Consider the following 14,410-nt stretch of genomic DNA (forward strand, 5'->3'; position numbering starts at 1 on the left):
GCTATTTTCTCCTCAATAGCAGAAATGGCTCTCTCCATTTCAGACAGATCTTTCCCAATGTCGGTGAAGTGTTTTTTTGGTCCTCAGATCAATAACCTCAGCCTTTAATGGTGTCTCAGCTACAGAGGCATCCGAGCCATTTGGAGAAGCTTGTCTGGAGCTAGCTCTGGAGTGATATTGAGTTGTATTACCATTATTTTCCCATTAAGTTCAATGTGTTTCCATTCACATACCGTACAACAGTGGAGCAACGCCGACACAATGTCCATGTCTTATACACATCTCTTTCTCTGATGCTGTTGTAGCTGACTGGGAAGCACAAGAGGTCTTCCAGCTTCCGGCATTTTGTTTGTGGCTGACTCACACACCAATAGGCTTATTGTGCTTAGCATAGTATATGTTGCTAACAGAGTATGGCTAAAAGCTTCCAGGCAGGGCACATGTAAGCTTTTGACACAAGCCTTGATGATTCAGGTTTAAGTGATCAAGGTGTAGAGCTGTGTCATCTGCATATCAACAGAAAAATATCATGCTTCTGTATCATGTTGGGGGTTAGTTGTGGCATAAAAAAGAAAAAAATGTAGAGGGCCCAGTACCAAACCCTGTGGAACACCATGGATGGAGCACTACATTTTTTACTAGATGATTCATTGGTTCATGTTTTCTTGCTGTTTGGAGTTTAACTTTTCCTTGTTTTCTTCTCCAAGAGAGGAGGAAAGAAGAAGAAAAGACAAGAAAGGAGGAGGAGGAGATGAAGAAGTGGAGGGAAGAAGATGTAAAGAGGAGGCGGGAGGAGGAGGTGAAGAGGAGGAGGGAAGTTGTATCAAGGATCTGCAAGCAGTCCAAGGTAACATCAACCACAACCTCAGAGGAAGAGGATTCTAACGGAGGAAGGGCTGGAGCTTCCAAAAGTAAAAAGTTCCTCAACCTGTTTTCCAACAACAGCAGCCACTACAGCACCACTGGTTTGTAAATCCCCTACTTATTTAGTTTAAATCAAAAATAATTCAGAAATGAGTTCTGTGAGGTCAGGCACAGTAAAGCTAACTAAAGCCTGCCTTTATCACTGGCTGCAGTATGTCCACTGATATACCAAAAATGATTACAAAATGTTATTTATTTAAATCATCTTACAACAACCTGTACAACCAACTCATTCATGCTTTTTCGCCATTTGTATGTTGCTGCTTTTCGCAAATTCAAATCACATTACATCAAATGTATAAACACATATACTGTATGCGTGTACTGAAATTAATTTTTATCTGGCTAGCTCTTAAAAAGCAGTCAAAAATATTCCTCAGTGTGTTTTTTCCTAAAAGGAGGAGATGACACAATATACAGACTGTAAGATGTTGATTATGACTATAACTGTAATGCTGTACCGTTCAGGTGCTGGATCCTTTGGTGTGTTCTCTTGTGTCTTGGATGGAGTGGAGAGACAGCAGAGCCACAGAGCTGTCTACAGGTTAGAACATAAGAACATTCACAAACTAACTGTGACATGTCCAAATAAACACATTAGATTGATGTCTGTACATTTTTATACCCATTATTAGGTTTGTCCCTCGGCATGCAGATGAGTTGTACCTAGAGACAGATGACCCACTGTTAATGCTGAACCAGTCTGAGGACCTGTGGTGTCAGGGTTACAACATGAGGACTGGAGCTTCTGGCATCTTCCCTGCCTTCTATGCTGTCAGGGTGGCCAAAGATATTAACCAAGGTACATTGCAAAAAACGGGAATGTTAAAACACAATGGCTCTCATTTATCAAACGAGCATACAACAGAAAGTGAGCGTAAAGTGGCCGTACTGAGCGTACGCAAGGGTGGACATTTAAATTTGGACATGAGCGGAATGTACGATCAGATCTCACGTCTGGTTTGAGCTTGTGTACGCAAATTTGAGTCAGCTTTCCTTTTCACTTTTTATGCTGCCAAACAAAACCAGCTTGTTCTGTTGCAGCTGTTGGACGTCAGCGTTTCACATTCTGCTTCTGAGAAATTCCTCTTCTTTTGGGATTAAAACTTACTTTAAAACATTGTTTACTTCATGCAACCAAAAAGCTGTGAAAACTTTAAGTCCATGCTCCAAATGTTAAATATTCTCTAAACTTACTTGAGTATATAACAACTTTTATTTCATAAACCTACGTCGCTGCATATCTATTCCTGTTGTTATTTGTAAGGGTGCACTTCGCTAATAAAGGTGACTTAAAAAAAAGAAAAGGGGGGGGAAAAAAACTATTTTTGAGCGTATTGAGTCATTCAGTGTCATAAAGTCTCTGGGCGAGGCATCTGAATTGAGTCCATAATAGGGCATTATATTTAAATAACGCTTGTTTCCAGCCACCACATTTACACTGTGATTAGAGAGATCTGAACGTTTGATGAATCATGCGTGAACCCGGTCGTAAGACGATCGGATCAGATCTGCACTGGTTTCTATGTTCGTTTGATAAATGAGGGTCAATATCTTCATCATCAACAGCATTTCATAATTAAATATGAAATGATTAATAATAATTCTAATAATATAATAATAATTCTTCTTTCTTCTCACAGTCCAGAAAGATGGCTGGATGGAGCAGTTCATGGTGCAGTTCCTGGGTTCAGTCCAGGTCCCCATCCACAAAGGCAACGACATGCTGTGTGCTGCAATGCAGAGGGTACATACAGACACTGTACACAGAACCACACCATAAAAGGTTATTATCAGTGATACAATTGTAAATGACGACAACAAAATCCAGCTGGTGATTATCACTTGGCATAACGAGAAAAGTGCACTCAGTACAGTGCAGATCAACTTCAAAGTGAAAATGCCAACAAAGGAATTAGTTGCAAATGCTACCAACATACACACGCTTTCCCCTTTGGGAAAACCAATTTTGACCTTACTTATATCCTTTATTTAACCAGGTAAAAGCCTAATTGAGATTTAAAAAGCCCTTTTTCCAGAGAGACCTGGCCAAGAAAGGCAGCATAAAAAAGTACAAGTTACAACATTAAACACAGTTAGTACAAATAGAAAATACAAATACAGCCATCACAGCAACACTGAGTGAGCATCAGCCAACTTATATGGAGCAGTTACACTGATTTCTCTGTCCTTTAAGATATGAATCCCCCTATAGTGATCAGTTCAGACAGTTTCAAGTCCTTTTTTTTTGTTATTCCAGGACAACGGGCCAACATAATTAAAAGGGTTTTTTTTACCTAGTTCAGTTCCTTGGCAGAAAGATTTCAAACTGAAGCCCCTACCAGCGATTTAAGAGAAATTAGGAGTCAGTAGTCAATGACCTTGTTGTAATAGCTAACAGGTGAACACTTGAAAGTTATGTTGTTTCACCTTACAGTTCAGATAGAAGTTAAACTGGAGGAAGTGGCAGCAGGTTCTCTTTTGGCATTAAGAAATTTCAGATTTTGTCAGCTTCCACGCTGCGTTTCGGCTTGAATCAAATTTCTCCATCTGTCTCTCTCTTTCAGACCCCTTTGGTCTTTGTTGTAGTGTCTGCCAGTGTGTTCTTTCAAAGTCTCTTTCTTTTAAAGTTGCCAGATTCAGACTTCAGCAAACTTCTGTGTAGTACAGCATTGGTTCCCAAACTGCGGTGCACAATGTTCTACATACTAGGAGCTCCTGGTATTGTGTATGCTGGCTCACTGGTGTAGCTTACTGGGACGCAATCTTAAGTATTTTAATGTGATTTAATGGTGCGCCTTTGAACAAGGCACCTGAACACAGCACAAGGGAGAAACATCGCCCTGTAGAGCCAGTGAGCCCAGTGAGCCTTGACTGGCAAAATTATTAAAATCAAAGTCCTTTATTTAAGAAAAACATTTTTTAACCATCAGATGCAAATGTTGTGTTTTCCCCTTTCCCCATTAACTTTAACCTGCAAAGTTGCGGCCTCAACCAATAACACAGACGTGTGTCCCAGCACACTGATCCACAGGTGATGGTCATTTGCCTGCGACTCAGCTGCTGTAGCTCTTGTTCTTCAAAGGCACAACATTAAATAATATTAAAGATACATAAGATAACATGTCTATTTATAGGTCAGTGTGACTCACTTTTTTCACTTACCCCCTACATCACTTGGCATACCCCCAGGGGTTCACATGCCCCAGTTTGGGATGCAGGAATGCAACAGAGTCACAAGTGGTGTTCTGCTGCAGTTGATCAGCTTTGTCATTATACAAATACATACACATATGTACATGTCTATATATGCATATGTAGGCTTTACCTTTAGGCGCAGCAAATGAGTAAAACAAAATAAAATCAATGCAAATCAGTATCAATAGTATAGGAGAGCAAGACCGATGATGAGGAAGGAGGAGGAAGGGATGATAGCCTCCACAGTTCACTTGCTGCTTCACTCCTGCTGCAAAGTCAACATGTTTATTCAGTTTAGGTGTGTGTCTGGTCTAACTTAAATATTCTGTTGCCCTGGAGGTCATACAGTTTCCTAAAGTTTCCGTTTAAGTTACTAATTAATTTTTTTTACCCTTTATCAGGCAAAGACCTATATTTGGTAACTTCAGGTAATATTTTGAGAAAAAAGTTGCAAATTTACTAGGTTAAAGTGGAAAATCTCCAAGAAAAAAAGTTGCAGATTTAAGAGATTTAAAGTGACAAATCTGCGCGAAAAAAGTCGCAGATTTACGAGAAAAAAGTGGGGAAAAAGCAACTTTTTTCTCCCAGCTTCACAACTTTAAATCTCATAAATCTATGAGAGATTTGCCACTTTAATCTCGTAAACTTTTTTCTCAAAATATTATTTTCATATGTTTTTTCTTACACATTCTGGCAGTATGTAATATCCTCCAATATTCTCTAGGGTTGAAATTTGGAATTTGCAATTATTTCAATGAGTGCCCTAATAAGGGTTAAGGCCAGCTTGGTGCTGAAGTTCTCCAGGTATGTTTACTGACTGATTGACTGATTATTGTTATTGTTGTGTAAACAGGTAGCGTGTAACAGGCGGTTAGCAGGTCAGCCTCCTTCAGCCTGTGTGGTGGAGGTCAGTGTCAAGGGTGTGAAGATCAGCGTCCAAGACCAGTGTCACTCTGCTCAAAGGGTATGTGCTCTACTGTATCTACCTACCCCTTTTCCTTCTCAAATGTCACATAAATCCAAATAATTATGATGTTGGAAACAAGATACTATACTGTAGTTAGACCTTTTTTTTTATAGCAATCAGCTTTAACTACAAGCTGCTCAAAAGAGGTGATGGGGATGTCTACTGGTGGTGGGCATGGTGGTGCCAATTTGGATTCCAGATGGAAATTTTGGACTTAAACCAACCAATCTTTACATTTCTGTGTGTGTGTCTCTATCAGGGGGACCAGTGTTTCCATTTCTTCCAGTTGAAGAACATCTCATTCTGTGGCTGTCATCCAAAACACAGCAAGTGAGTTGGAATATTTAAGAGATTACTTGATCTAATCGATTCCCACTCTTGCATGAAAAGGGTATTAAGTTACATTAAAAAGTACCTGTTCTCACAGTCTCTGAAGTGCAATTACATTTAGATGACATGTTATGAAGCAAGGTTATAATGGTTATAAAACACAAAAAAAACAAATAATAATAATAAATGCCAAATAGCAGAAATGTACTTATAGAACGTTTTTTCTGTTGTTTTTTTTAAATTTATATCTATGTGTCTGTATCTTGAGCTACTGTGACAAATAAATTAGCCCACTCTTTTGGATTTTTCATTAGTTTTAGTTTTTATTTCGTTGTAAATTTTCGTTTTCTAATTCAGTTAGTTTTAATTAGTTTTAGTTTTAGTTTTTTTTTAATTAAATGCTTAGTTTTAGTTTAGTTTTTATTAGTTTCAATGTTAGTTTTAGTTTTTTTGTAATGGGGTATTTGTTGGGTGCAAGATTTAAAAAGGTCACAATAAACGTTGCCTTAATTTCCTTTGCCTGATCCTTCTCAGCCCCAATAAGGTTATTAATTCTTGCAGCTCCGGGTGTTTTGAATTTTGGTTTGAGTGAAGTGCTAAACTTTTTGAAGGCAATCGACTCACATAGTCACATAGATATCCAATTAAACCAATGCTTCCTCCCAGTTGCAGTGATTCTGCATGTTCACAAACCAGCAGCTATTTGGCTGCTAAATAAACTACATTTCATAGCAACCAAAAAGGATAATGTATGAAAGAAGTTGACAAAGATGAAAACGAGGGGCATTTTCACTTTTATTTTGGTTCATTTTAGTTAGTTTTGTAATAAAAAAAATACAGTTTTGTTTTGTTTTAAACTCTAGTTTTTATTTTTATTTCAGTTAACGAAAATGTTTTTTTCTAATTCTAGTTTTCATTAACTATAATAACCTTAATATGCTCATAGAAGCTCATATGAAGCTATAAATTGGTAATGCTGATCTTTGCTCTGCAGGTATTTTGGTATAGTCACCAAACACCCCGACCAACAGCGCTTTGCCTGTCATGTGATGATGTCAGAGACAACATTACACCCTCTGGCTGAGTCTGTAGGGTAAGACCTGTTGTATTGTATTATGTATTCTATTCTATTCTATTCTATTCGGTTGAGTTGTAATTGGATAGTCTTACATACATGTGTGCATTGATGCCATGCAGTTTAAGGCAACAAACACATAGTTGTTCTAATGCATTAAATGTCTTATTTCCACATATTATATTAGAATATCTCTGCACACTGGGGCCCCTAAATACTCGGAAAGACTTGGAAATGCATAAATTGGATATCACTTGTAGCTGAGACTGTTGTGGATTCAATAAGCCCAACTTTATTTAAATGTGATAATGTTAGCCCCTATGTTTGGTCTACATCCAAACCAGAGAATCATGGATGATAATACAACCAGTGGCGGAAAAAGTGTTCAGATCCATTAGTTAAGTAAAAGTACTAATACCACAGTGAAGTGAAATTACTCTACTACAAGTAAAAGTCCTGCATTCAAAACTTACTTTAGTAAAAGTACAAAAGTATCAGCATCAAAATGTACTTAAAGTATCAAAAGTAAAATTCTTGTGATGCAGAATTGACCCACTCAGATTGTTATATATATTCCAAATATATTATTGGATTATTACTATTGATGCATTTATGTAAGCAATGATTTAATTTTCTCAAGGCAGGGCTCATTTAAACTACTTAACATACTATTATTAGATTTAATTTGAAAAAACGTCTAATCACTTTAAATCGATCATATATTTTATGTTAATTTTCAAACTGTAAAGTAAGTAAAGCTGTCAGCTAAATGTAGTGGAGTAAAAAGTACAATATTTACCTCTAAATGTAATGGAGTAGAAGTAAAAAGTTACATAAAATGAAAATACTCAAGTCAAGTACAGGTACCTCAAAATTGTACTTAAATACTGTAGGCTACTTGGGTAAATGTATTTAGTTACATTCCACCACTGGAGCCTGAGGAGACTGGGGCCCCAAAATAATCTTGGAATGGTATAAATTGGATATCACTTGAAAACTGAGACTGTTGTGGATTCAATAAGCCCAACTTTAAGTGTGATGATGCTAGCCCCTATATTTGCTGTACATCTAAACATGAGAGTCCTAGATGATGATACAACTAAACAAATGTGTGGTATGATCTGTTTTACTTTGTTGTAATCTGTATTGTCATTTCACATTCTCTTCTCTTCTCGGGTGCTCCACAGGAAGGCATTCCAGCAGTATTACAAGGAACATATTGGCTACTCCTGTCCCACTGAAGACATCTTCATTGAATAACACCTCTCCCCCATCCACACTATATATTCACTATGTGCATGTAAGCCTGGTCTTACGCAACAAACTGGACCACTGGTTGATCTTCGTCAAAGTACTTGAATGGTTGATTTCTTTTCTAACCTGCATCCAGTGATACAGCAGCCTTTTCTTCCTTTAGCCATGTCACAAAATAAATACCTCTATGGATGTATAGGATGACATGACACTCCATACACTGAAAACAAATGTAACTAAATTTAAATACAAATATCCAACATTGATATATTTTACGGGTTCAAATGTAATATGTAACTACACATAAATGTTGGATATTAAAACCATATAGACAGCCTTCAGGACTATGGAGTTAATTTAATGACAGAATGTTTATATTAGCAATTCGCTAACTTGCAACCAGTGTTGAAATTAATTATTTATAAGTTTTGCTAACTAATTAACCATTTGAGTCATGTCTCAAGAGTTATCCACCATGTTGGAAGCTCTGTGGCTATATTTAGGCACAGCAGGGCTTTTAAGCTCACGTAAATGCTCATTTTAGCATGCTAACATCATGCTAACATACTAACAATGTTAGTAAAGGGTTTCGCAGGCTATGTGCTACGTTAGCAGCTAGCATTTGTCAGCACTAAAGCACTAAACACAAAGTACAGCTGATTTGAACGTGGATGTCATTATTTTTGCAGGTATTTGGCCATAAACCAAACTTGGGAACATAAATATCTTTGTTTCATGACAATATATCCAAAATCTGTCAAGATATTTTAGTCTGGAAAAATTTTGGACCAACTGACAAACAATGACATTTTTAAAGCCACAACACTAGCATGGCTAATTGGACTCTGACATGATGTTTCCAGCTTCTAAAATTAGATGATTCGCTTTTTTTCTCTTCCATGTAATTACAAAATTAACATGTTTGTGTATTTGGATTGTTGGTTGGACAAAATAATCAATTTTAAGCTGCCACCTTGGGCTCTGCAAACTTATATCATTATATTTTAAATGAATTGAAAAACACAAATTAATTAAAAAAAGGTTCCTTACACTAATATGATGTCCCAGGGTAATTTCAGTACCCGTACACTTGCAAATCTTTAATACTCAACAGATTTCTACAACATTATCAAGTCACACAGAGACAATGCCCTTTAGCATTCACCGTTTCTATATTTTCACAAAAACAAGCAACAGCATAAATAACTACTCAAAATCAACTAATCCACACATAAAAATGTTTTTCTCTGAATAGATAAAATACAAAAAAAATCTATTCAATGTCCAAAGTAGGCCTATGTTCAGTTGCAACAACTAAGCTCCCTCTCCTCTCCTCTCCTCTCCTCTCCTCCCTTCACCTAGGTCAACAACCTGGAGTGTAGCTATGCTAACCACAAATTTACTTTTAAGATAATAGAAACAAAGAAGAATGCAAGACCGCATGTGTATGAAAAGAGGGTGAACCTTCTGTCTTTAAATTAGCTTCATCCTTGTCTCTACAGAACACAAGGGCTTCTTATTAGCAAAATTCCCCACATTAGCTGAAGGGACATATAATAAACAAATGGACCTGCTTTTTTTCTTTGCACAGTGACAACAGACAGACTGATGTTTCCAGAAAATATATAAGTATAATTCTGTATGATATAACCCTAAGATTTGACAATCTACTATTGAAGACCTTTAAGGTGCCTCATTTCTGTATTTACTGCTTCATGTTCCCTTTCTTCTAAATGTGGCTCCAGCTACCAAACCCTTCATGCAGGGTTTCTCTCATTGAGTGATGAAGTATTTTTCTCTAAAACTCAGTGTAATAACAAGGCCCAAATGACGCTGTGCAATTTCATATGTGTGCAAAGGAACAGACTGGTGGGAGGGTGGATCACTGTGCTGTGTGCTGTCTGTCCACATTACTATAAGCTCAGACTTCTTTTGCATTGCCTGCTCAAATCTAGGACCAAAGTTGGGGTTAAGGCAGCATTAAATACTTCTTAGACATACAAGTTGTTTCCACATTTTTTATTTTTTGTTTTTTTGTGGCTAAGATGTATTTAGAATGCATGGAAGAGGATTAGGACCTGGTAGGAGGAAAAAAAATCATTACGTTTGAGAAAAAAGTTGAAATGACGAGAATAAAGTCAAAATACAATGTCGAGAAAAAAGTAGAAATACAGTGTAGAGAAACCCTAAAATATTGTAGTTATTGCTCATTTTATTACATTTATGAAAATCAGGTTGTAGCTTGCAGTCTACCTAACTGTTCGGATAGATGTGCCATTTCTCTGAAATCACTCTGACTTATTAGCCCCTTTCATAGTGCCATTTCATGCTGGGGCATTTACGGCTCTGTAACGTATCGCCTCCACTATGAATGTGCCCGAATCAGGATGCTGGGATCAAATGATCCCACCAATTTTCCGCCTCCAGAGGTAGTCACAGAGGCAGAAAATTGGTGGGACTGATGGAAGTGGGACCACTATGAACGGGACAGCCCGGCAAGCTAGGATATTTGACGCCGCGCATGACATCTAACACACACCTCCCACTTGGTCCAATAGTCATTCAATCACTGTTCACTGCAGCCGCCGTTGCAAACTGGGCACAGCGCCCATTGTATATTGTAAACAAAGCTGCATGCTAACTGTACATGTGGTGTCCGCAGCAGATGGTAAACAAACCGCCGTCGCTAACTGTCCACTGAGTGTCTGGTTCTTGTTGTAAATAAACGGAGGTTGCTAACTGAACACATACTGCTGCAGCACATACACACTGTACTGCTACAGTGCTAACAGTGTAGCCTATTAGCACTATGCAACTGCACAGCACTGCTGCTGCTCTATCGCACCTCACTATTGTCTCCTCCCACCTCGTTCTGCGACGCCAGACTGCACTAAGAAAGGGTACGAATATAACGCCTTCGCGAAATCACTATGAATGTCCTAATGCGAAAAGCTGGCACAGATCTTTCCGGCAATAGAGTGGGACATTTGTGGGACCGCACTATGAAAGGGGCTATTGACACAAATCTGCGACATCTCAACTTTCATTCGTCATTTTTACTTTATTCTCATTACTTCAACTTTTTTCTTGAACTGCATAATGAAAAAAAAAATCCTCCCTCCCCTTCTGTAAAAATGAAATACTGAACTCTGCTTTTTTTCCTTCACAAACTGACCCACAATCTGACTGGGTTACCTAAACAAGGAGGATTCTTCCATGCAGTTCGTCCTTGTTTTTGCAGTCATTAGATGATTACTTCCAAGGCTTAAAGCTGCACTAATCTACATGTTTTACAATATTGGTACAAATACTTATTTTTAATGTAAAATGAGTCACTTATAACGAAGAACACACTGAATTGTTACTAACCAACGCAGTTATCTTCAGCTCTATGAAGATTTTTAGCCTTTTTAAACAATTTTATTTCTTTCCAAGCATGCAAACTACACTCCAATCAACCATGTCTTTAGAAGCAGCAGGCAGCTATTTCAACTGAAAGGCTTTTAATAAACCCACTATACACTACGGCCACCCCTGAAATATGATTTTGGCCCCAATATCATTGGGCAAGAGTACCAGGGTAGCTTCCAAGTCTTGTCCGATTCCAGTTTTCATGTAATTCCACCTGTTGTAATTCAGACGGTGCTGTGTGAGAGACTTAAATTGTGCCCAATAGTGACAGAGAGCAATGTGTCACCACTGGAGGAGAAAACTGTTGGTACCACAGTATGTAACCAAAGGGTAAAATGCTGACAATATGGCTGCTAGTTTTCTAGAGTCACCAAGTCACCTAACCAGCATGTCTTTCGACTGTAGGAAAGAGAAAACCCACACTGACATGGGGAAAAATATAGTTGGCCTTAAAATACAATTTGGTTTGACAGTGGAAAAAAAGTGGCTGCAACATTAGGCATACTGAGTGTCAGGATCCCACAGTTTCCCCATTCTTACTGCTGAGGCCCACTTTCTTCCTCTCATTCCCCTTATTTCTCAATGCAGAAGTAAATAGTTCCTTCTGTTTGATCGCTTCCGTCAGTTGATCCAACAAGCTTTATTAGTTCATTTAAACAATGTTGGAGTAACAGGTTGGTGCTTATCGATGTCTCCACAGTGGAAAAGTTGGCAATGTATTAACACACAATATCTAGGACCTGGTATTTATGACGGCTGATGTCCAGCCTGGCATCCAGGGATGGAAGGACGACCTGAATTAGTGGCCTCAGATAACGTACATAGCATATTTAGCTAATAATTGACTCCATTGCTAACACTACACTGTAACATAAGGTAAAGCGGAGAAAATATTCTAAATATAGGATACACTTAATCTGATATTGATATTATTAGTATGTAATACAGTTAGTACGGGAAGTTACATCCATACTTTTTTCAACTTGCTCTTTACCATATAGGCAGTGCATCCTACCACACAGCAGTTGTTCTCAGGAGGCACCTTTACACAATATGAAGTCAATAGAGGGCAATTAATTGTTTTCTTCTCCAGTATTGATGGGATTTAATTGTGTTGCATCTCCATGTTTTCTAAGCCAATTTTCAATGCCTTATGAAGCTTCATGAATCATTTGCTTTATTTTTTTTTACCCCACTAGATGGCGGTCTTGGCTTAAATAAAAGGCTTTAGCAATGGTAATTGAGTGTGTTTTCAGCGTGCCATCTAGTGGGCTCCGTTAATAGAGCAAATGGTTCACAAAGCTTCGTTATCCCTTCACTACCTTGTTGGTTTTTGATGTTTTAGAAGTCGGTCAGCCTTGAAAATGGAAACCACAAACAAACTTGGTGAATAGCAGTATCTACTTTTTCTTTTACTTGTACTTTTCTGTTGAGTTGGTGCAGACCAACAAAGAGATAAAAAAAAGAGTGAGAAGCTTTTTAGAGTTGTGCCTCAGCTTGTCCTGCTGCCACCAAGCAGCCTAAAAAACAATTAATGCAGCTTTAAGATCTAGGATGTGAACCTCAATTAGAATACACATTCACAAGCAGTTGAACCAAACAAATCCGAGCACGTAAAGTCAATGGAAATGAAGCCTGAAATGTTTTGTGTTTGAAAAAACAGTGCCTATTTTTTCTGGTGTAATGATGATGACTGTCCTCTGTATTAACCACTGTCTTCAAATGTCTCAAATCACTAAATCTAAATATATACAACAGCCACTTTCGTTCGGATGAGTATAGTCTCGTAGCTTGTATGAAAAGAATTCAGTCATGCAACAAACAGACATTTTACTTACTGTAAAAAATATACCCAGACGAGGGGTTCACTATGATGGATTGTACATTTCAGGTTTCAAGTCTCAGTTTTTTGTTTTTCAAATAGCAGCACACTAAAATGAATAAAAAACAATGGCAGCCTGGAAGAAAGGAATTTTAAAAAGTCCTCATGTAGTGCAGTATCCACCACATGTTCATTTCTATGCCAGCTATCCCAGGTACGCCACAGGAGGTTCTGATCAGACAGAAGTACCCTTTCTATGTATTCCACTATTGTGATTCTAACACCATGGGGATCTACTGTACATGACTCTTTAATATAGATATATCCTGTATAGATAATGTATGTATGTATGTTTGTATAGGGGTTATTATTGTATGCTGTTGCTTTGACCAAAACCTGGGTGTAACATCGCATGATATCAATGTTGTAAAACGAAGACACACAGAAGATGTGCAGACTGGTGATAATCATGGTGGTTATTCTTGTCAATAAATCAAGTTTACAACTGCCCTAAGATTACATGTTATTCCCTACATTCCCTAATATAAGAATACCACATTCATAGTAATGATTCTTAACCCTCCTGTTATGTTCGTTTCTCAAGTAATGCAATAATCTTCCTGTGTCTATTTGACCCAGGGCGGGATTAATTATCCAAAAGTGTCAGAAACCAAAAAATCCCAATAAATATTGTTTATATTTCATCATTAACTCAATTACTAACCATCTCAATCAATATTTAGTGCAATGGTGTTTTTTTAACCTCTCACAGATCATGGGTCAATGAGGATAATTCACTTGTTTTTCATTAAAAATGCATGTTAAAACTTTTTTTAATGTACATTGGAACGACCGACATATAAAATACAAAAGTTTTAAATGACATTTAGTAATAGCAAATTTTATTTTACATTTTTAAGTGTGAGTTGATGAATTAACACAAGTCACCTCCTCTGTTTAGGGTCGGGACCCAAACTGTATCTTTGTAATATAAACATGCAAATATGTGAAATGAACCATTTTCATTTTATATGTTGATTACGCTTATTAAGCCAAGAAGAAGAAGTTAAGTTTCATTCGGAAAAAATACAAACTTTTTTATTCATAGATTTTTAAATTTCGAATTAGGTAAATTTGACCCACAACCTAACAGGAGGGTAAATTGGATTTGATTTACAATTGAATACTTTCAGACCTAATACAATGTAAGAAAATGTTGAAAGTCTTTCCTTCAGTCGTAGATTTATTCGTCACATACTCATATTTTCAATGTATGCAGTAAAATAGAGACATAATCTAGATTATGTGATATAGGATAGAATAAGAGTCAAAAAAAGAAAAGAAAAGTAGACAGCTCTGCTCCTTTCTTCGATCATTGAACTTTGGCCCAGGGTGTTCTGACAAGTACACATATGAGCCACCCTGTGCT

At 37.4% G+C, this 14,410-nt stretch overlaps 1 protein-coding gene across 1 annotated transcript in view; it reads left to right on the forward strand.

The window, feature by feature from the left end:
* LOC131973508 (C-Jun-amino-terminal kinase-interacting protein 1-like) overlaps positions 1–13,488 on the forward strand; it is a 31,819-nt gene extending 18,331 nt beyond the window's left edge. The window contains exons 5-12 of the mRNA XM_059335519.1: positions 708–965; positions 1,393–1,468; positions 1,560–1,726; positions 2,568–2,671; positions 4,976–5,086; positions 5,349–5,419; positions 6,414–6,512; positions 7,682–13,488. Of these exons, the coding sequence (XP_059191502.1) occupies positions 708–965; positions 1,393–1,468; positions 1,560–1,726; positions 2,568–2,671; positions 4,976–5,086; positions 5,349–5,419; positions 6,414–6,512; positions 7,682–7,754 (959 nt within the window). The 3' untranslated portion in view covers positions 7,755–13,488. The remainder of the gene's footprint in view (positions 1–707; positions 966–1,392; positions 1,469–1,559; positions 1,727–2,567; positions 2,672–4,975; positions 5,087–5,348; positions 5,420–6,413; positions 6,513–7,681) is intronic.
* Positions 13,489–14,410: the final 922 nt, after the last annotated feature.

This window comes from Centropristis striata, chromosome 6 (assembly GCF_030273125.1).
Source record: "Centropristis striata isolate RG_2023a ecotype Rhode Island chromosome 6, C.striata_1.0, whole genome shotgun sequence".
NCBI lineage: Eukaryota > Metazoa > Chordata > Actinopteri > Perciformes > Serranidae > Centropristis > Centropristis striata.